This window comes from Notechis scutatus, chromosome 2 (assembly GCF_049901735.1).
Source record: "Notechis scutatus isolate UNSWTSFEM ecotype Mainland chromosome 2, rNotScu1.2, whole genome shotgun sequence".
NCBI classification, from domain to species: Eukaryota; Metazoa; Chordata; class Lepidosauria; order Squamata; family Elapidae; genus Notechis; species Notechis scutatus.
In genome coordinates, this window is record NC_142010.1 from 3,477,781 (window position 1) to 3,501,490 (window position 23,710).

The window sequence follows — 23,710 nt, forward strand, 5'->3', positions numbered from 1 at the left end:
GTGCTTACTGCTTACCGATTGTGACTCTGATCTGGTCAGCCGTATCGTCGATAGTGAAACAGTGAGCTGCTGTCAAGATAAAATACTCAGAAACGAGGGTTCCTTTGCAGTTGTCGAACCCTGCCCCACCAGAACGCTGTGATTGGAAGAGAAAAATCACCATGATTAAGTCACAAAAGCATCCTACATAGATTTCCTTGGACATAATTCCCAATGCATTCAATAGGATTTATTTGTTATTCAACATTAACGGAAGCGTGTGTATTATTACCATAGCAATAGCACTTAGAATCTGCCAACACAGTGATTTACAATGGAGGGTCCCCCACCTGTGGGCCGTGGTCTACCCAGCTATTCATAACTGGGCTGCGTGACCAGTGGGCATTGTCACTCACAACCCCATTAGTGTGAGCAGCAGGCGTGTGCACCATGAATGGGGCTGCAGGCGCCGGTACCCACTGCAAGCATGTACGAGGCTGCAAGTTGCATCTCCTCCCCCACCCCATGCCAGGCCACCAACCCAGAAAGGTTGGGGGGACACTGCTTTACGACTCTCAGGATGGTCTACAACATCAGTATATTGCCCCAAGAATCTGGGTCCTTATTTTACCAACTTTGGGAGGATGGAAGGCTGAGTCAACCTTGAGTCCGTCACGATCGAATTCCTGGCAGTGGGAAGAGTTAGCCTGCAATACTGCAGTCTAACCATCGCACCACCATCCTCCTATAAGTGATATTAGATAAACCTACCGTGTTTCTCATATAATAAGGCCGGGTCTTTTTTTTTTTTTGGAGCCCCCCAAAAATGGCTAGGCCGTCTTTTCGGGGGGTGACTTAATTCCCACCCGCCTTGCATCTTTGGGCGGGCAGGCAGCGACGGCTTGGATGTTGACCTCGGCATTGGTGGGGCACTTCGTATCGGGGTCAACGCAGGCAGCACCATATCCGGGTGTGCAACAAAAGTACTTCCTAACGGCAAGCCCCCCCCACCATTCCCCCCCATTTCGCATGTTTTAATATAGGCCTTAATTTTGGGGGGGCTTAATTTCATTTCATGCCTATAAAACATGCTGGGACTTCCTATTGGGGGAGGCCATATTGTTGGAGAAACAGGGTAGTTCTTAGCCTTAGGTCCACCTGTACTGTACTCTGTACTGTGCAATGATTGCTCTCTAAGAGTTGCAATCAACTACAACTGTTCTGCCTTTTACTCACTTTTTCCAAGTCCTTGGATAATAAATAATAAAGGATAATATCTGTAGCTCAGAGTTGAAATGAGGGGTCCTTGGTGCTCTCTGGTTTGTTTTCTAGCACTTAGCACTTAGATGGTTCCTTGGACCCAGCTAACTATGTCCTACCTGCAGGCGCTTGTGTTCTATGAGTGTGTGGAAGCAGATGCCGAACAAAGTGACAGGAAGTAACAATTTCTTAGACCAGGGTGCGAAAGTCAAGGCCCGTGGGCTGAATCCGGCCTGCGATGTGGTCGGATCTGGCCCAGGGGATCATCCTGGAAAATGTAAGGGGCCGGCCTGTGTCAGTTCAGCCCTGTCTACCCAATGTAAATAGGGAACATTGGGCCGGCATGGCTTCCGCATGTTATACCCAATGCAAAGAGGAGAAATGTGCCAACATTTTGGGGAGTGACATCAAGCTGGCCACACCCACTCGGTCACTCCTGCCCCCACGAGATCGAGCACAGCCCTCGGTGAAATTGAGTTTGACACCCCTGTCTTGGACCAAAAGCAAGCACAGTTACAGACAAAGAGAGAAGATCGAACAAATCCTTAACTCTCTCTTTCTCTCTGTGTATTGCAATGATCCCTGGGGATCGGTAAGTCCTCAGCTAGTGAGTTCATTCCACTCAATTTGCATCTCCAATAAAAATAATGTCAAGATGAAGAAAAATCTCCATGCCTAATTGCACATTGATTCTCTAGTCTCCAAGTCTGAGCACTACTGTCAGATCCGTGTATCTGTCATTTCTTCAGTGGAAGAAGAAAAGGGGGGGGGGAGGCTGATAAAGAAATCCTTTCTTGATGTAACCTGAATATATTTAATCTTATATCGAATTTGTATAACCCACGCACGATACGATGGAGGGAGAAAAGTCAGATGGCCAGAACTATCACCTCTGAGAGGCACAACCAGGAGATGAGAAGGTCATAAAAATTCCACAGTGAGATTGTACTTTGGGAATCTCTTGAATAGTTCCTTCTAACAAGAGGGGTGTGGAGGAATTAACATACTGGCTTTTGTTAGGGATAACATTGGTTACCTAACTTAGTTTGGGTAAAATAATATCTAAACTATGTTAGTGAATTTAAGTGTCTATCACTTTAAACTGTAAAACAAGTATTTTGGGTGCGGTTGTAAAATCACCATAACAGGGAGCAAGAGAGCTCACTGTTACCCTGACTTATACTGGGATGCTGACAATGATGGATTGATGGTGATAACTGCGTGTTTGCTGAAAGAAGAAAAGGGTTTGATTATTTCTTCATATCTCTGACTGCAAAAGAGATATATCACTGGACTGATTGATTGTAAGTTTAATGAACTATTTTTTTTCAACACTGGACTTTGCAAACTGAATAACCCCCGGATTGACTGAACTTAGTGTATGACATATGGACTATTTGACTATGCTATAACTCTTGCTGGAATAAAAACTATTTAACTTGCACAGTGTATCTGTCTTACTGAGTGTAAGCTACTACAACGTTTTGTCTCACATATCTGCCTGTCTGCTAGACTGCCGTTGCACGTTCTTCTAGGGTGTATATCCCTAACACCTTTTGTTTCACTAAATACACATCGAGATAAGGGGAGGGGTTCTAAACTCCCCTATGTATCCCTGTATGCCTGAGAGACCTCAGACGCTGCTTTGAACTCCTACAGGGATTGTCTCATCTCAATAAAGAATTCCTTTGTGATACGTTTGGATACGCTTTCAGAAGTTCATTCTAGTTGAGTGAATGGGAGAAGTTCTGTAGCCTGACGACTTACATTTTAGGAAAGGACTTTGAAAAATGCAGCATGTCCAGAGGATAGCAATCACGGTAATAAGAAGGAAAACCAGATGAGGAACGGGCATAACATCTTAGAGAAGAAAAAAAAAGCGAGTAGTCCTTGACTTACAACAGTTCATTTTGTGACTGTTCAAAGTTACAAAGGCATTGAAAAAGGTGATTTAGGAACCATTTTTCATACTTATATGACCGTTGCAGCGTCCCCATGGTCACATGAGCAAAATTTCGACACTTGGCAACGGACTCCTGTTTATGAAGTGAATCTGGCTTCCCCATTGAGTTGGCTTGTCGTAAGGTCGCAAAAAAGGTGACGGCAGGACCCTGGGATACTGCAACCGTCATAAATAGGAATCAGTTGCCAAGCGTCCAAATTTAGATCCTGTGGCCATAGGGATGCTGCAATAGTCGTAAGTATGAAAAACGGCCATGTCACTTTTTTTTCCAGTGCCATTGTAACTTTGAACAATTCACTAAATGAACTGGTGTAAGTCGAGGACTACCTGTATAACTAAAGAAAGTGTTCTTCTCTGAGCTCAGTTCTATTCCAAAGACCTCCCTTACCCTGATGGCGATCTTGGTATTCCAGGGATTCTTCATTTGATCACCTGCCTTGTGTTCTTTTGCCAAGCCACACATAGACAAAACTTCACTCTCATCTGGAAAAAAGAGAGAAAAGTTTTTCAGACCTTTGAGTTTTCTACAACAGCTGAAGGCCTCATGACCTGGGGCCTAGGCAATAAACTATGACTCAAGGATCTCTTGAAAAGGATAAGAAGGCATAATAGGAAGAATAGGTAGCAATGGAAAGTCACAATCTACAGAAAAATGGAAGTGGGTTTAATTCTGGAGAGGTGGGTCCTTAAACAGGGCAGCACGGTGGCTCAGGTGCTGGGCTTGTCAGTGTGATGTCTTCCTTGGACAACTACTCTGACTCTTCCTTGGAGGTGGGAAGGACGACCTCATTTATGGCATGTCAGAAACTGGGTTAATTAATGACTCTGAACTGCCGGCTGAAAGAGATTTACGAGGGCCTTCGGCTGGGGACAGTTTTCAGATCAGTGCAGGTGAGGAGGAGGAGCTGACTTCTGTGGTGGATCCAAAAGCATGCAGGACAGAGAAAAGACCAGAGAAAAGGAGAATTGCCAGATTACTCGGGAGAAGGCCCTGCCCATCTTGGGCTATTTATCACGGCAGGCGGAGGGAGGTGTTACTGGGAACAACGTATTTGGTTTATGACTGTGTGTTTGTTTGTGCTTCCAGCTGACTTTGTATCTTGGAAACTCTGAACTTCTCTTGCCGAGTGCACTTTTAGTTTTTGCCTGGTGGCTTTAAGTTTGTTTGGTGGCCATACTTGTTGGAGCAACTTTCTATTGTTTTATGGACTATTAGCCATTGCCTTGTGGACTAATCTTGGCCTGCTCGTGGCTGGATTTATTTGGGAGAGTTCTGAGGCTGGGCGAAGGGAACTGCTGGGGAACTTTAATAAACTCTCTAAAAAGCACGTGTGTATGTGAATGAGTGGGGCAGCACGGTTGGCTGGAAAGCTGACAGCTCAGGTTTTAAGACCCAAGCTCCATGCAACCAGGTGAATTCCCGTCCTCATCTCAGCTCCTGCAACCTAGCAGTCCAAAAGCCTGTAAATGCGAGTAGATAAATAGGTACCACTTTGGTGGGAAGGCAACAGCGTTCCATGATGTCATGCCGACCACATGACCACAGAAAAGTCTTCGGACAGCGCTGGCTCAATGGCCTTGAAATGGAGAGGAGTACTGCCCCTTATAGTCGGCAACGACTAGCGGAGTAAAATCCACAGGGTCCCGAAACTCAATCGTTTTCTGAGAAGGATTACAAGCCCGACAGAAGCATGCAAACAAATCCACAAAAGGTAGGTTGAAATTACCAATCATTTGATCAAAGGTTTCTTGAAAGTCTTTGATGTCCTTTATTTTGAAGAAATGCTTCTCACCAGGTTTCTTCGATGCCAAATCATTCATGGTTTTCTCGTTGACTTCTCCAACAGCAAAGACATAGATATCTGTGAGCAAGCATGGAAAAGGACATAGGTTGGGAGGGAAGTACTAATGTTCCTGACCAAAAAAAGACAACAGTAGTCTGTTGGCGACTCCTTAATAAAGTACAGCGTTGCAATTGTTGATAGACAACCTGTAAGACCAGGCTATCTATCAGAAGTCTCCAGACATTTCATTGTGATACTTCAGCTACTGGTTTTGTCAGAGGACTCCCAAACTAGCTGGATTAGGTTAGGATTTGTTTTACTGCAGGCAAAAATAAAGCCATGCGCAACAGTTGGCCCACTGTCATTTTCAAAGATGTAAATTACCTTTATCTTCGTATGGGTTTAAACCAGCGGTGGGATTCAAATAATTTAACAACCGGTGCTCTGCCCTAATGAACAGATGGGTAGGCGTGGCCGGATGGTCATGTGACTGGGTGGGCGTGGGCAACTCGATGTCATTCACATCAAAGGGTGCCTCCCCTCCCTCCAGCCGGTCCTCGCCTGGCCTCTCCTTGCAGGGTGTCTCGCCTGGCCTTCGAACTAAGCACAAAAGGCACCCCATTCGGGCTCCTCCCCTCAGCCTTAATTAGGGCTGAGGAGAGCGAGAGTCAAACTGGACTCTTAGCAGCAAAGCCCCCTTCGCTCGGGCGAGACGGAGCCCCGAGCATCTTGCTCCTTGCTTCCACCAGCAGCCTCTGGTGGTAAGAGAAAGCCAGGGCCGAGAAGCCTAAAAAACCTAGGAGGCGCTTTGCTGCCCCACTTGCCATTGTGCATGAAAGATGGCTCTGAGCGGCCCAGTGCCAAAGCTCCCCCTGCTTACTCCATGGTCTAGTGCAGGGGTGTCCAACCTTGGCAACTTTAAGACTTGTGGACTTCAACTCCCAGAATTCCTCAGCCAGCTTTGCTGGCTGAGGAATTCTGGGAGTTGAAGTCCAAAGTCTTAAGTTGCCAAGGTGGACACCCCTGGTCTAGTGTTTACATCCAACCCCTTTGTGGTTCTTTATTATGAATCCGGAAGCCGGAGCCTCCTCCCCAGGTGAGCTGGTGGCTCCGGGAGGCCAGGCGGTCTCACACTCCACCCTGACCGGGCTGGTGGGCAGGCAAGGGCTAACTGGCAGAGGGACGACGCGGGAGGCACAGACTCGTGGTCCTTTGCTGCCCCACTGCCTGCTGGCAGCCATGGCAGGTTGAGGCCCAGCAGTTGCAGAGAATCCGGGCAGGGGGAGAGAGAGAGAGATGGAGGTTGTGGGGAGGGGGCCAAGAGGCAGTGGCTCAGCTCTGGCTTGCCTTCCTCTCCGCTAACCAGCCACAGGGGGCGGGGGGGGAGGGAAGGCGTTGCGCTCAGCCGATGGGTGCAGGCCAGTGGGTGGGCAAGCGGGCTGGCGGAGGGGTGACGTGCGCGACACCGCCTTGCAAGTCCCTGGACCATCTGCTCACCGCTCTGCTCACCGCGGGTGCCCCAGAAAGGTAAGGCCGATGGTGGGCGAGGGAGACCTGCTCCAGGCCCGCTGTGCTCAGCTGAAGGCGCAGGCTGGTGGAGGGCCGTGATGTGGGTGGGTGCAGCCTTGCGGCAAGCAAGAGGCCTCCTTTACAGGCCCCTGTCCATTCCTCCCCACTCCCGACGGACAGACAAACCTAGGCAAAAAGCCAGCCAGAAGATGAGTCTCTGGGAGGGGAGAGGGGAGAGGGGAGGGGAGGAGCAAAGGGCGGGGTGGGACGGGGGCGAGCCAATGGTGGGATTAGCCCGTTTGCCAAACTGCAGAAAAAGTTAACGACGAACTGGGGAGAACCGGCTGAATCCCACCGCTGGTTTAAAACCTATAGTTTCTTCTTTCTAAACTGTTGCATTGACTGATACCGTTATTATACCATGATTTCAGATATCTTTGGTCTGGATGATTGAGTCTTTGATTTCATATATGATATTGACATCTCTTACGTGGCTCAGCTGTTAAGTATCTTCAGGTTTGCAACCTCCATGTAGAATTAGTTCATACTGTGTGCTTATTCTAGCTGAGAATGCTTTTTTATGTCTACTACTAACCACTACTGTGCTCTCTCTGTGTGTGTGTGTGTGTGTGTGCGTGCATGTTTGAAGAAGACCAATGCCATGGTGATTGCAAAATTGGCAGCAATTTTATGTTTATGCAATAATTTCAGACTTTACTTTGCTATTTTAAAATAGTTCTACTGAGTGTGGCATCTCAAGTTTTAATTCTGATAAGCTTCTAGGAGTTGAACATAGTGGTATAGTGGTATATGACATGACCAAAAAATAAATAAGCAAATAAATGTGGCCCACTTGCATGATGCCTGCAAGTTCTAGGACTGTAACCCAATTATTTGTTCCTTCTTCTTTCAATAATTCCATTCCCCTGGCAGATACAGTACATAAATTGACTCCCTCAGGGCAAATGTACTCTCTTCAGCATGTTTGCTAGTTTCACTGGGAGTTATATTCAACCAGGAATGCAAAAAATGCTTTTGTGATGTCACTTACTCTCTATTGTCCCTTGGGTTAAGATGCCAAGAAGTCAATCAGACACGCATAGAATTTAAAACACTGTGTCAGCCTTCAAGATCTTCTACTACTGCTTTTCTACTGCTTTGCATCTTTTGGCTGCCATAAGTAAGGGGGGGGGGATATTGTCTGGGAAGAGAGCTGGAGGTGTTACATTCTTGTCTTGTGTAAATGAGGAGTTGGGGGGAGTATAAATTCCTGCTCTTAAGTTTCTATTCTTCGCTTAGCTTTCTTTTCTCTGCGCAACTGTAAGTCTTTATCAAAATATGTCAAGGTCAACGGGCAGAGGCCTCATCACCACCTGAAGATGCCCACATGATCATATTCACAACTTTTAATTGGAAGAATCATTTGAACTATGAGGGGTGGGAACGTTTCCAACAACTTTGTATGTGTGATTTGCGCGCCTAATTTCTCAGATTCAGAATTCTACTCATGTTACCACTTCAAATTCAGTAAAAGTTATCTTTGCTCTAATCTAAAGAGTCTAAGTTTGCTTTCTTGAATTTTGAATGGAGCACCACCTGACACACTGGATCTGTAATTTCTGACGTTGGCCTATAATATTGGCAAAAAGTCTTATCTCACAGTCAAGTGAGGCCAAACATTGTGAAATTCTGGTTTGAAAGTACTTTTCTCCCCGTTTCTTTCCTGACCTGTAGATCATCAGAACTTACCTAAGAATTCGTTGCGAGAATCGGAGCCAGATTTCTTAATCCTAAGGAATTCCTTAATATTGTTTATGACAGGACCTGGTTCCCCGCCCATGTTGTAACGACCTAAAGGTTGAGAGTAGCAGTTACTATATGGTAGAAGTGATCAAGTTGCCTCTCAAAATTGACGGTGCTCCTACAGCTCTTCCAAAGTTTCTGTGGAATCATAGAAATCATTCACTTCATTCAACTCAAATGAAGTCGAATCACCAAAATAAAAGTAGATTTCTCCCAGCCCCATTAGTTGTTTAATATGCCATTTAAAGATTAAGAAGTGATCTTGATCCAAAAAGGGGTTGATTTCCCCCAAGACTGTGTGCTGAACACCAGGGCAATCTTTTTTCTCCTACTGACAATCAGCTGATTTTTTTCTGCCAAAGCTGGCTTTTTGATGGTGCAACTCCTAGAGTTGAATGGGAACATCTAGGTGTCAGGATTCCGGCAGTTGCCCTAATTAAATCATGAGCCTCGAGCCAAGCTTCAAAAACTTCAAAGGATTTATTAGCCGCAAACATGTAGGCATGACCTGTATGAAGCCGATTCGGAGACATGTAATTCACTATCACCTATGACCCTATTTCCCCCCACCCCACCCCCCCTGGGTGTATCATAATTTGTATTCTCCAACGAAACACATTCATAGCTGAGATTCTCCAATTAGGGATTTTTGTGGAAGAAATTCCGGTAGCTTAGTTACAATCTTTGCAAGATAAGTATGGAATGCACTTTTGGTTTTAAACTGTCACACTGCTCCTTCAAATCCCCTCCTCCTTTCGCGGCAACTCTAAAACAGGCATAGAAATGTTTTATGAGTTGACACAATCAATGATCCAAGACAATCCTTGGAAAACATGGAAAGAGGAATCTTAAGGATTGCAATTCCTGGTAGAAGCAGCTGGAGAGACTGGTCTCCATCTTTTCCTTTCAGCTGATTGGCTTTTTTAAGCATGCCTGGATTTTAACTACACTCTTTGAAGTTTCTCTTTTAATGTGCTTTTTATTTTCAAAAGTTAAGTGACTGGTCAAATGCTAATTTATTCTAACCCCTTGATGGATTTTAACATTAATTTGTGTGTGTATGTATTTTCTTTGTTCTAAAGCTTTTAACTACAAGTTCAAATGGAGAAAGCTAAAAGAAACATGGACTTTACAGACTTACAAACTGACAGATTTGATGAGTGATAAATTGGATTTCTTTTTAAGAAGATTGATGGAGATTGGGGAATGGGCTTATTATATCCAATTGGAAAACAATTTTGACTGGGCTTTTGGGGGAAGATAGATCGATTTTGGAGAATAGACTTACTATATTTAACCAGACAACAATTGTAAAGAGATGTTATTAGGGAGCAAATCAGGATATTTGATATTGATCCAGGAGGGATCAGAGATAACTGTTGTGATTTGGAACAGATGAAAGAAGTCACGGAAGACCTTCTGCAAGTTAAATACAATAACAGCTTGTTAGCAGATTTTGAAAGTTTAATTTTTCTGTTGCTTTGCCTGTTAACTGTTCTTAATATAGTAGATAGCTGACAGGTCAAATAAGTTGAAAATAGAAGTTTAAAAAATTGTGGCTCGGTTTGCAAGAGAGGGGGAAACTAATATTGTTACAATATATTTGTCAATATTCAACTAAGTTGGATGACATATATGTGGGTGCTTCAGTGGTAGTATGCTACTGGTTTGGACTGGTTTGGCCGAACTGGTAGTAAAAAAAAAAGCTGAGAGGATAAAAGCATGGGAGGGTGGGAGGGTCGCTCCTAGCTTTTCGTTTCTTCATTCTCTCAGCTGATTGGCTTGTTAGGGGTCCGTGCATTAGGGGCGCGCGCGCACACATACAATCACCCACCACACCAGTAGCGACTAAGGTAGGATCTCACTACTGGTGGGTTTGAGTTTTTTGTTCTTTTTAATGCAGATTTTTAAATTCTCTATTTTTCGTTTTGTTTTTATACAATTTTTCAAAACTCTGTCATTTTTTTTGAATAAAAAATATGATTTAGAAAGTGGAGGGTTACCCTCAAAACAAAAGGTTTGAACCTGTGGGTTCTGGATTCTGGAAGATGATGCATAAAAAGGATAAAAATATAAAGCAAACTTTTCCTGAATATACATATTAAGAAAAAAACAAAATTGAGCCCTGTCTAAATTACATTTAAATTGCAGAGTAAGGAATATATTGGTTAAATAAATAGCATGAAAGTTCTTTCCAACAAATATTGGAGTGGCTACCCTATTAAATATTAAAAAGTAGCTAGAGAAAAAAGGTTTTTTGTATGTGTTCTTTTTCCTCACCATCACTCAGGAGGAGGATTACATGGCGTGTGGAATTGGAAACAGGAGGAGGATTTAATCCACGTCTCCTCTCATCAGCTTCCTGGGAAATCATCATTTCATAGACAGTTGTCAAGGCTTTCTTTATGTTGGTTCCTGGCTTTATCTTATGCTCTGGAGGGGAAAAAAAAGATAAAAGGAGAAAAATGAACACCATTATTTGCAGTTGGCTAGCCTTAGCAAATCTCATTTGCTATTCAGGCTACACCTGCAGCCACAAATATAACCTAACTGATCTTCAGATCTCCCTTCAGAAAAACATCAACAGCTGTCTTTCTTCAGTATTGAATGTTTCTCAGTATCAAGAATTCCTTAAGCCCTTTGAATGTATATTAATACTTCCTAGTTGATAGAATACGGGCAACAATATTTTGGCTACTATACAAGGAATATAGTAAAAGACTTAAGGATGTAGACGTTGCTTGGAAGAGAATGGAAAATGTTACCGAGTGCCACGTAAGTGTGTAAATTTATTTATTCCAAGTATGAAAAAGACTTCTTGTTCGGATTATAAAATGAAACCGGTTGTGGGTGAGCAAAGGCCTATCTCCCTGGCAAAGATCAGGAATAATCCTCACCAGAAACTTTGATATCTTGTAATTGCTCAATCACCCAGGCTGCATCAGTGCTCTGTGCATGAAATGTGTTGAAAAGCTCTTTGCTGTTTGTGGCAAAAGTGATGACGGCATAATTGGGGGAGACATCATAGCTGGAGATCTGCAAATGGAAGCCAGGAGACAAAAAGAAGCTTGAGATGTATGGCATTTCTCAACTAGATTCATTAACATTCAGTCCCAAGGGCAGTTTGGGAATGGCTTCAGTGCACAAAATCTCCCACTGGTAAACATTTGCTGGTGAGGGAAGGTTTTACATCCCTGGCCTCTCACCCTGGCCTATTCTTGCTGACATAGACTTACCAATATGGCAACCTTTGCAAAGTCCTAGACTAAAAAATTATTGGACTTCCACAAAAGTTTGGGGATGCCCTATTCTAGAATTTCTGCAAATGCCCCATTCCAGAGCTTTGCAGAAGTTGACACATTGATAGGGCACAGCAGACCAGCCATTTTGACCCAGAAGTTAACAATAAACAATGTTTTTCTTCTGTCCAGTCCCTCAATCTGCTGAGGACCTCTTAAAGATTGGGGGGGGGGGTGTTAATGATCAATCTCTTTCATTTTACTGTGTTTTTTTTAAAAAAAAGATAAACTATGCATTACCAGGGATTTGAAACATAGGTGGAAGGACTAAGGGAACCTCAAACACAGTGGTGGTATTCTACCGGTTTGGCCCGGTTTGGCATCTGTGAGGGAACTGGTTCACTCCGACGATCAGCTGCTGGGCTCTCCCACCTGCCCGGCTCTATACTGATCTTTATTTCCAGCTTTTCAACCTCAGCTGTTTCATTTGGCACACCAGATTGCTGCGTGTCAGCTGTTTTACACACAGGGCTTGCAGCAGCAGGTGAGTTGCAAATGCTGTGCATAAGCAAAGCGCATGCTCACACCAAACCGGTAGAAAAATTTTTTTTTTGAAACCCACCACTGCTCAAACAAATAGTGAACCTTACTACAATTTTTGGCAGTTTTCATCAAAAAGAGTACTAAGCATCCGCACAAGGAGGATCAAAGGTCTCTGGTGTCAGAAGAGTAATTTGGGGTTCCAACTCAGCTAGAGTTCTCTCTCTAGCACAGGGGTGTCAAACTGGTGGCCCACAGGCTGGATGCATCACGCACAGGCCATGCCCACTCCAGCTCCACAAATAGGAAACACGTCGTGAAACATCATATGATGCCGTGAGTTTGACACCCGTGCTCCAGCACATACAACTTCAACAAGCACCATATAAATCCCCCGCACACAACACACATACACTCTGCTAAGAAAGAAGTTCCCTGAAGATGGAGTCCGAAAGCTTGGAAGAGTTTCTCGGCCTTTTGGCTAAGATCAAGTGCGAAAGCTTGGAAGACAAAACCTCTGATCCTGGTGACCGACCCCGATTGGATCCTGCAACATTATCCTGGGACACCGATATTTCCCTCCCTTCATGTTCTTCTTATGTTTTAGCCTCCAGTCCCTTAATCATCTCAGTTGCTCTTCTTTGCACTTTTTCTAGAGTCTCAACATCTTTTCTATAGTGTGGCGGCCAAAACTGGGTGTAATATTTTAAGTGTGGTCTTACAGTACAGTGGAACCTAAGGTCGTGAACATTCCTGTTCGCGACCAAATCAGGTGGCAAAAAAAAACAAAAACCCCCAACCGATTTTTGAATTGGGTCACGTGCCATTTTTTTTATTGCACGCATTAGCAATCGGTCGTGCTGCTGGATATAACCAAATCGAGTCACAACCGGAGTCCGGGAACAGACTGCAGTCACGACCCAAGGCTACACTGTATATTGGTCATCTTGTTCAAGAGATTAGGTCTTACTCAAGGTCTTACTTACTCAAGTTCTAACTCCTTTAGACTCTCCACATTTCCAGTGTTCCCTTGATCATAAAAGTGGTTTGCCTTATAACTTCATCATGCTGTGGAATTCTGCATCTTAAAGTCCACATGTCTTAAAAAGGCGAAGTTTGATAAACCCTGGTTAATAACTAATACCGGTACCTTCTTGGTACAGGACTGAGCAAAGGAGTTCTCCACTCCTCTACTCATTGCAGAATACCTTACGCCACCAGGCTTGAAATTCTAGACCTAGAAAACCTTGAACTACGCCACCCTCGGTCCGATCTAAGCATGGTATATAAAATTATACATTGCAATGTCCTACCTGTCAATGAATACTTCAGCTTCAACCATAACAATACAAGAGCACACAATAGATACAAACTCAAGGTAAACCGCACCAAACTTGATTGCAGGAAATACGACTTCAGCAACGGAGTGGTCAATGACTGGAATACTCTACCCGACTCTGTGGTTTCTTCCCCAAACCCCAAAAACTTTTAACCTTAGACTGTCTACTATTGACCTCACCCCTTTCCTAAGAGGTCTGTAGGGGGTGTGCATAAGCGCACCAACGTGCCTACCTTCCCTGTCCTATTGTTTCTTTTTTTATTTTTCTTATATGTATCCATTTCATGTATTCATAACTATGTTTATACTTATACCTGTTATCTTATAATTGATTGACAAAAATAAATAAAAATAAAATAAGTAAAGAAATAAAGAAATTATCTTATTCTTCCATACCTTCTCAATCAGCTTGATTGTAACATTCAGTGTACTGTTGAAATCCACTTCTTTAATACTTTTTGAGGCATCGAGGAGGAAGTAGATGTTCATTGTGCCTCCTTTCTTAATGACAATCTTTCGCTTCTGTGTAGAGGCTGGAGTGAAAAAGAACTAGTATTCATATCTTGTTTTCCCAATTACAGTATGTATAGTTTTGACATATTGGACATTCTTTCTAGGGGATGAAAGAATTGCAAACTGATAGCACATAATCGCTCATTCACTCACTCATTCAATCAATCAATCAACTGCAGTATTTGATACAAAGCCCATATTTTTGTTTTATTTTTAATGAATGAAGTTCAGCGGTGTTCCAATATTTGAGGGGCTGCCACAGAGAGGAAGGGGGTCAAGCTATTTTCCAAAGCACCTGAAGGCCAGACAAAGAATAATGGATGGAAACTGAACAAGGAGGGATTTAACCTGGAAATAAGGAGAAACTTTCTGACAGAGAGACAGTGAGTTGCTTTCAGAAGTTGTGGGAGCTTCATCCCTGGAAGCTTTCAAAGAAGAGACTGGATTTCCATCTGTCAGAAATTGTGTAGGGTCTCCTGCTTGGGTGGGGGGACGGGGTTGGACTAGATGACCTGCAAGGTCCCTTCCAACTCTGTTAATCTGTATTATTGATTCTACAGCCAAAATGGCAAGGCCCACCTGAAGAGCCAAAATCATTGGTCTGTGATGATGCCAAGATATATAAAAATGCCACACCCTGTACAAAATACAGGGAAGGCCATATCTTTCCACATACAAAGGCACCCCAATGACCAGGTATGCTTAATGCACAGAAAATACTGGCTTAACACTGAAGGGGAAAACTACACCCAAGGTGGTAGAGGCAGTACTGAAATGAAATAACTTAGAACAAGGCACAGCTACCACAGCATACTGCTGCAAATTTCATTAAGGGAAATTACGATCAGGAGCTTGATAACTAGGAATATCTCTGTGTTTTGAGGTGAGATTCAGTCCAGAGCTTCAAGATGGTTCAACAGCAGCTGTCAATCTAACAGACACCCACAGAGAGAGAACAGTGCCTTCACAGTGGTAGATACCTTCTGCCTTGGAAGTATCCCTGAGATATGCTTCCATTTTTCCTCAACTAATGATCTGCTTGAATATTTAGAAAAATATTATGCAATGTCTTAGTTGTGATGCTTTTAACAATTCTCTCGTAGAAGAGAATCTTTGTAACTCAGGGTTGAGCTACAAAGTCCTTGGTGCTTTCTAAGATTAACTGTTAGCTTGCAGACTTTTCATTACCCAACTAAGTAACATCATCAGTGTCGATCAGTTGCTAGTTAATGTTCTTGAATTGTTGTTGTTATTGTTTAAAAAAAAACCTCTCGGTGTTCTTTTTTCCAATAATGAAATGACATTCCATTAAATTGCCCTAGAATCTGTATTACTCAGAGAAATGGAGAGCATCTAACAATATTAATTGTGGTCTCTCTTGTTATGCTAGGAAGGGAATTATAATTATCCAAGCCAGTTCCATTTACAAAGACTTACAGGTATTTTTACTGGATTCTGCGGCTTCAGCAGTTTCAGTCAAAGATGAAATGAAATTGTTGGCAACTTCTTCTGGGGTGTCAAAAGTATATGGCTCTGGGAAGGAACAAGAGGAGGCTCAGTTAGTAACAGATCATAAAAGAGAATGCCCCAAAATAAATAGAACTCATTTTTATGTAAACCAGGATTGAAGTATTAAGAAGGGGAGTTGCACATTTTGCTGCTCTGAGACTCTTTGGGATAAACATAGCAGACTCTCTACTGCGGGCTGGATGCGTCATGCCACAGCCATGGCCATCCTCAGTTTAGCGAAGGGGGAAAATGTCATGATACATCATGTGACGACGACATGACGACGCGAGTTTGACACCTCTGCTCTAATGCTACCTGTTTAGTCCATTTTAGGGGCACTCTATGTCATTCCATATGTCATTAATATTTCTGTTCTAGTATATACAACATTTATACGCTTTGAGTAAAAATACATTATTATTATTATTCTTTCAGATACTTTACTCTGATTTCGTTGATAACGTTGTTTTTTACACAAAGCTGGCTTTATTGGTTTGATATTTACTTAATTTGACGTTTTCCATGGAATATCATTCCTTTGGTTTATCATTTTTATTGGGTTATAAAATAAAAATAGGATACAAAATAGGAAAATGGTGAGGAGGAAGAGGGGGGAGAGAAGTGAGGGAGGATAAGAAAAAAGAAAAAGAAAAATTGACTTCCAATTCTCTGTTACAGTAAAACAAGGCATTTGTTCATATCACTACAAAAAAACCCAAAAGTTGTGATTTGATGTTAATGCCTTATTTTACTGGAACAGAGAGAATCGGAAGTCAATCTTTCTTTTTTCTTTTTTTCTTATCGTCCCTCGAAATATCATTTCACCTGACCATGATTTGGTCCTTATATCTGAAGCTTGCCTCTGACATAACCCCTGAATGCAACAACCAAACCACAATGAAAGTGTGGCATTCCCAGTGGTGGGCTTCAAATTTTTTAACAACCGGTTCTCTGCCCTAATGACTGGCTGGGTGGGCGTGGCTGGGTGGACGTGTGACTGGGTGGACATGTCACTCATCACCACCCAGTCCCGCCACCCAGACACTCGCCTCAAAGGCAGAGGTAGGATTCAGCCGGTTGGGGTTAATCCCACCAATGGCTGGCCCGCCGCCTGCCTGTTTTTCAGCCTGTTTTTTGTTTGGTTTTTTTGCTGTTTTTTGGACTATATTCAGGCCATTTTCCAGGCTGTTTTCAGTCTGTTTTGGGGCCATTTTCTGTTTTGGGCCATTTTTCAGATCAAAAACAGCCTGAAAAATGGCCAAAAACCAGGCCAAGAACAGGCAGGGGTGGAGCCAGCCAGTGAAGGGATTTGTTGGTTCGTCAAACTCCACCTAATCTTAACTGCCGGTTCGCTCGAACCAGTAGCAGCCCACCTCTGGGTATTCCTATACAATAATTTTTGTAATCAAGAATTCCTCTCACGGCCCCATATTTTCAGTATTTCATATTCATATTTTCATATTTTCAGTATTTAACCCCCCATATTCATCCCACCAGGCATTCTTTCCCCCCTGCTCACGTCGACACTCTGGTTCTGATCCACTCCAGCCTCCAAATTCTTGGCAAATCCGTTCCTCGGATCCGAAAAGGACAAGACCATTCTCACAAGTATAGCGGACCCGATATTCTATCCGATATTGGTTTCCTTCTTTTCGACTACCAATTGGAATCCCTGGGTTAGTACAATGGCCAGCTAGATAGGGGAAGAGAGGACGCCATGAATTAAACAGTCATTTTGAAGTATATGCATTTAGCAACACATATATTATGCATACATGAAATATCTTTCAGTTCTCAAAAAGCTAAGAATTAAAGCAACAAAAGGTGGGATTCAAAAAGAGAGAAGACAAGGATGACAGCTGCCTCTACTCTTGCTCGTGTTAGTTCTTGAGGAAATGAATAGAGACAGAAGACAAGGTGAGAAAATTAGGGAGATTAAGTTTAAAAAAGAAACATATAAATTGAGGCATTTGCAATAATTTGGTCTTAATTTTGTAAGATCCATTCAAGGGAATAGAAACATTAATGGAAAATGAAAGGACTTGGTATGTTAGCAGGTTATAAGATTAATAATCCAAAGACAAAAATGTCAACAAAAATATGAATTTAGAAGAGCAAATAGTACTAACACAGAACACTGGTTTTAAGTTTGAGGAAAAAGTAAAATATTTGGGCATTACGCTGACAATAGGAACAGTGTGTAATTTCATAATAATTATGTTAAGGCATGTCCTTTGGGACATGTAAATGAAAGGTTGGTGCCTCATTTCCACACTGAATACAACCAGGTTTTTCCATAGGAGCATCACATAGGAGTCCTTAACAAGAGCTTGCAAGTTTTGAGGGAATTGACCCTGCATGATGTCTGGGTGTGCCCAGGGGTGGGCTGATACCGGTTTGTACTGGTTCAGGTGAACCGGATGCTAATTTAACATCTAGTTCACCAAACCAGTAGTTACAATGACTGGCTGGCCCTGCCCACCCAGCCTCGGCCCTCCCAGGAGTCTCCACGGAGCCCATTTTGGATCCCAGGTAAGTTCAGGACCCGCCTAGAGATTTAGAGAAGGTGAAAAATGGGCCTCTCGCGACCTGGGGAGGCCGTTTTCACCCTCCTGGAGGCTTGAGGAAAGCCTCCAGAGCCCAGGGAGAGAAAAAAATGGGCCTCCCAGAAGTTCGGGAAGACTGGAAATGGGCCCATTTCCGGCCTTCAGAGGGCCTCTGGAGCTTGTGGAGGCCACTTTCGCCCTCCCAGAGGCTCAGGGAATGTCTCCGGAGCCCGGGAAGGGCAAACGCCAACACCACCGCTGTGGTGCAGGAGGCTGACTAGGCCACGCCCACCATGACCACACCCACCCAGCAACGGGGCAGAAAACCGGTTGCTAAAATGTTTGAAGCCCAACCCTGGGTGTGCCAGTGTGTGGAAAGGAGGCATCAGCATTGGTGGCTGATAGTCTGTATTGGCTAATGGCAGCTGTGCCTGTTGATAGCTGAATGTTGACGACAGAAGATTAAAAACTGATGTTGTGTTTTCGAAGACAGAAAAGAAAAGGAAGTCTGAAGTGAGAACAACTGATAGGACTTGCATGGGATTAAATTAATTAATTTTCATACTCACTTCCATCATCACAAATGGTTGTTTTTCCACTCCATTTCCCATTGGGAAGGCAGGTGCGGACTTCAGACCCCTTCATATTGTATCCTCCGTAGCAAGTAAATGTGATGTTGTCGTTTATATTGTAATGTTGCTGTGGGGGCTCAAAGTAACCATTTTCGAATTCTGCAACTCTGGGGCAATTAATAACTGAAAAGAATAAGTCATCAGTAAGCGAGACTGAGTACCTCACGGTTATATTCTCTACCTCAGTAAATGAATCGTTTCCTCTCCTTCTTGAGCTGTTTCAGTATTCAGCGTATGAAATTGTGCAGAGGGGTTGTCTGACCTGGGACTCAAGACCTTGTAACGGAATTTCAAACTTTCTGTGTTGCTGAGAGAGCCAGTGGGACAAGGAGAACTGTACTTCCTCCATCCATGTTGCTGGTCATCCATAAGAACAACGGATCTAGTTGCCTGAACCCAGACTGAGAAGGATGTAGATAACTTGCTTCAATCAAGATCTTCTGCAGATGCCTAGCTCCATCTTTGTTCCCTTCCCCCAAAAGGATAACTTCAAATGGATCAGACGTTGCCCAGAATGGCTGGACCAAAGGATTACCTCTTGAGAAATAAACACACTACTAAATGTCTATGGAGATTCTCAATCATCCAGGACATGGTTGTCTCAAACGTGCTTTTTCTGATTTTATTTTTTTCCTTGAAAATGTTTCACTTCTCATCCAAGAACTGAAGAAGCTTCTTGGATGAGAAGCGAAACATTTTCAAGGGGAAAAAAAAACACAAGAAAGTCTAGTCGCCTTTTGGAATAGCAACTTTGGGAGAAAACACGCTACTACGAAAGGTTGCCTTTTTCAAGAGGCAACTGAACTTTCTGTTTTTTTCTTTGAAGACATTTCGCTTCTCACCCAAGAGAAGCTTCTTCAGCTCTGACTGAATGGTGGGAAGGGAAGGATTTATACTCCTTCCCTGCCATACAGTCAGAACTGAAGAAGCTTCTCAGACAAGAAGCAAAACGTCTTCAAAGAAAAACCAGAAAGTCCAGTTGCCTCTTGAAAAAAAAAACCACCTTTGGAACAACCGTGACCTGGATGCGGAGGTAGCAGAAATTTTGAGTAGTTCGGAGAAGCGGCAAATATCACCTCTGACTGCAGATTTTACAGTATCCTTCCTCTGTCACGCCCACCAAGCCATGCCCACAGAATCAGTAGTACAAAAATAGAATCCCGCCACTGCCTGGATGACTGAGAATCTCCACAGACACATACCAATATTTATTTCAATGCTGGGACATCGACCCTTTCCTCAAAGTGATGTTCGCTCTAAGCTGTGTTCAGAAATAGCCTGACAGATAGCAAATGAAGAGCATCTCTCTGGCTGTAAATGTCACCAGAGGCATCTTGATGCACCACCAAGCAGCCACTTATATTATCCCAATCCCATGGTTAAAGAGAGTCACTGATGATATTTTTCAAAGGACCACACATGTTCCGACTTCATTGTGGAGGTAGAATAGGGTTGGCAATCAGGACCGTCCAATATATATGTCTAGTATTTTCCTTGATACCGAACACAGTTCAGTGAGGAAGAATGTCTTCTAAACAAGAAGTTACCATTTTTTGATAGTAAAATCATTAGGTCTGATCTTTGGAGTAAATGCTCAACATCTCTAGTAGCTGAAGATATGCAGGGAGGTTTCAGGTCCAACATTGCACATTTGGATGCCAACAAAGCATTGGTGGGATTCAAAATTTTTTTACTACTGGTTCTGTGGGTGTGGCTTGGTGGATGTGGCAGGGGAAGGATACTGTAAAATCTCCATTCCCACCCCACTCCTGGGGGAAGGTTATTACAAAACCTCCATTCCCTCCCCATCCCACTAACCTGCTTTCCAGCTCCGTTCTCTTGTGCAGGGCAACCAAAGATGACCCAGCCAATCAGCTGGGACTCGGGAGGCGGAGAATAGATGGGGGTGGGGCCAGTCAGAGGTGGGATTTGCCGGTTCTCTGAACTACTCGAAATTTCCGCTACCGGTTCTCCAGAACTGATCAGAACCTGCTGAATACCAACTCTGCAACAAAGCCATGGGTCTCCCCATGAAATCAAAAGGGGCCCTAAAACTTATGCGCTCTAAAACAGGACATCCCCTCAGTGTGTCACTGCTTTCATGGCCAGCTGAAAGGCAGACTGTCTTTTCTAAATTTAGAAATTAAATTATACCTTTGCACCTGGCCCGGGAGACGTTTATATTATTTATATTTTTCATAGTGCTCCAGTATCTTCCTGATTCGCATGTCCGGTACTCGGTAGGGTATGGGTATTGGCCCTCTGGGCATATATACTGAAGCACTGTGTTGTTCAGCAGCGCTACTGTTTTGCCTCCTGCAATTTCGTGTGACTTCAGCACATCACAGCTGCCATCCACGTCATCTGAAGGGAAGAAACACAACAGAACATTAAAAGGATTCCAGTGATAACCTGTTTCCTAAGTCAGCGTTTCTCAACCTTGCCAACTTTCAATCAATCAGAATCGAGCTGGAAGGGACCTTAGAGGTCTTCTAGTCCAACCCCCTGCTCAAGCAGAAGACCCTCTCCCATATCAGACAAATGGTTGTCTAATCTCTGCTTTAAAATTTCCAGTGTTGGAGCATCCACAAATGGTCACCAAATTAAAAAATAAAATAAAATGTTGAGACTTTGGAAAAGGTTCAGAGAAGAGGCAACAAAGATGATCAAAGGCCTGGAGACTAAAACTCATGAAGAACGATTGCAGGATTTGGGTTTGGCTAGTCTAAAGAAAAGAAGAAATTGGGGTGACATGATAGCAGGATTTGAGGGTCTTCCACAAAGAAGAGGGGGTCAAATTATTCTCCAAAGCACCAGAGAGCAGGACAAGAAACAATGGTTGGAAACTAATCAAAGAGAGAAGCAACCTGGAATTAAGGAGAAACGTTTATCTATCTATCTATCTATCTATCTATCTATCTATCTATCTATCTATCTATCTATCTATCTATCTATTTGTCAAGCAATTATAAGATAATCCCCACTAGTCCTTCTTTTCTCTAGACTGGCCACGCCCAGTTCGTAATGTATTCAAATATAGACTTCTAATACTACATTCCTATTGGTTAGTTAACACAGCGTAACGATTGGTTAAGAACAACGGGTTCCGATTGGCTGCATAAGCGGCGGGAAGTTTAAACACATGCCATTGGTTGCGAGCCGCGAGCAGCCGCTATAAAAAGGGCTGCTGCGGCTCAACTTCAGTTGAAGTTACTGGTTGCTAATAAAGAACTCTGGTATTCGAGTCTGCTTTGTCCTGGCGACAGAACACAGTTCTTACAATTGTTTTTCACATTTTTTGTCTCCAGGCTCTTAATTATCTTAGTTGCTCTTCTTTGCGTTTTTTTCCAAAGTCTCAGCATCTTTTTTGTGATGTGGTGATCAAAGCTGGATGCAGTATTTAACTTAAGATGTGTCAAGTGAAGTTAAAGTTGACTGGGTCAACAAACACTATTCTAAATCCTGAATAGCCAGTCTATAGGCTATATGATTTTTAATTTTGGTTTTGCTGACTGCAAGTCAATCTTAACTTCCAGTAACTACATGAAAAGGTCCATGCAGTTTTTCTTGGCAATGTTTTTCAGAAGTGATTTGCCTGAGCGCTGGGAGAAGGAACTGGCCCCGAAGTTTCTCATTCTGGCCTCAGGCCTAAGGCAGGACTAGAGCCTCTATAGGTCAGTGATCCCCAGCCTTTTTGGCGCGGCCAGTATCCCCAACGCTTTACATGGCGCCGGTACCAGCATCAGCTGGGCGCCGCCATTTGTTTTGATGAAAAAGTGCTTCCGGTGAGCCTGCCCAGCAGCTCACGGAAGCCTTTCATCCAGCAGATGGCTGATGCCCAACTAAACCAACGACCCGGTAGGACTTGTTCCCACGGACGTGCCGGTCCAGCAGTCCGGTGGTTAAGGGACCCCTGCTATAGGTAATCCTTCACTTTTGACCACAATTGAGCCCAAAATTTTTGTTGCTAAACGAGACAGTAGTTAAGTAAGTTTTATAGGTGAGTTTTGCCCCATTTCTTTCTTGTTAAATGGATCACTATAGCTGCTAAGTTAGTATAAGATAGATAGATAGATAGATAGATAGATAGATAGATAGATAGATAGATAGATAGATCAATAGATTTATAGAGATAGATGATTAATAGATAGATGGTAGATATAGAGATAGATGATTAACAGATAAATAGAGATGATTAATAGATAGAGTTAGATAGATGATTAATAGAGAGAGATGATTAATAGATATAAATATAGATGATTAATAGATAGATAGATGATAGATATAGAGATAATTAATAGCTATAGATGATAGATATAGAGATAGATGATTAATACACTGCTCAAAAAAATAAAGGGAACACTTAAACAACACAATGTAACTCCAAGTCAATCTCACTTCTGTGAAATCAAACTGTCCACTTAGGTAGCAACACTGATTGACAATCAATTTCACATGCTGTTGTGCAAATGGAATAGACAAGAGGTGGAAAGCAGAGGCAGTTAGCAAGACATCCCCAATAAAGGAGTGGTTCTGTAGGTGGTGACCACAGACCACTTCTCAGTTCCTATGCTTTCTGGCTGATGGTTTGGTCACTTTTGAATGCTGGCGGTGCTTTCACTCTAGTGGCAGCATGAGACGGAGTCTACAACCCACACAAGTGGCTCAGGTAGTGCAGCTCATCCAGGATGGCACATCAATGCAAGCTGTGGCAAGAAGGTTTGCTGTGTCTGTCAGCGTAGTGTCCAGAACATGGAGGCGCTATCAGGAGACAGGCCAGTACATCAGGAGACGTGGAGGAGGCCGTAGGTGGGCAACAACCCAGCATCAGGACCGCTACCTCCACCTTTGTGCAAGGAGGGACGGAAGGAGCACTGCCAGAGCCCTGCAAAATGACCTCCAGCGGGCCACAAATGTGCATGTGGCTGATCAAATGGTCAGAAACAGACTCCATGAGGGTGGTATGAGGGCCCGATGTCCACAGTTGGGGGTTGTGCTTATAGCCCAACACTGTGCAGGACGTTTGGCATTTGCCAGAGAACACCAAGATTGGCACATTCGCCACTGGTGCCCTGTGCTCTTCACAGTTGAAAG

At 43.4% G+C, this 23,710-nt stretch overlaps 1 protein-coding gene across 1 annotated transcript in view; it reads right to left on the reverse strand.

Moving 5' to 3' along the window:
• LOC113424959 (complement factor B-like) overlaps window positions 1-23,710 on the reverse strand; it is a 53,749-nt gene that overhangs the window by 16,296 nt on the left and 13,743 nt on the right. The window contains exons 2-12 of the mRNA XM_087954301.1: window positions 20,771-20,980; window positions 18,554-18,739; window positions 16,958-17,131; window positions 15,367-15,462; window positions 13,813-13,949; window positions 11,196-11,334; window positions 10,579-10,731; window positions 8,245-8,346; window positions 4,930-5,064; window positions 3,591-3,685; window positions 16-136 (exon numbers count right to left, since the gene is read on the reverse strand). Coding sequence (XP_087810427.1) covers window positions 16-136; window positions 3,591-3,685; window positions 4,930-5,064; window positions 8,245-8,346; window positions 10,579-10,731; window positions 11,196-11,334; window positions 13,813-13,949; window positions 15,367-15,462; window positions 16,958-17,131; window positions 18,554-18,739; window positions 20,771-20,980 — 1,548 coding nt within the window. The remainder of the gene's footprint in view (window positions 1-15; window positions 137-3,590; window positions 3,686-4,929; window positions 5,065-8,244; window positions 8,347-10,578; window positions 10,732-11,195; window positions 11,335-13,812; window positions 13,950-15,366; window positions 15,463-16,957; window positions 17,132-18,553; window positions 18,740-20,770; window positions 20,981-23,710) is intronic.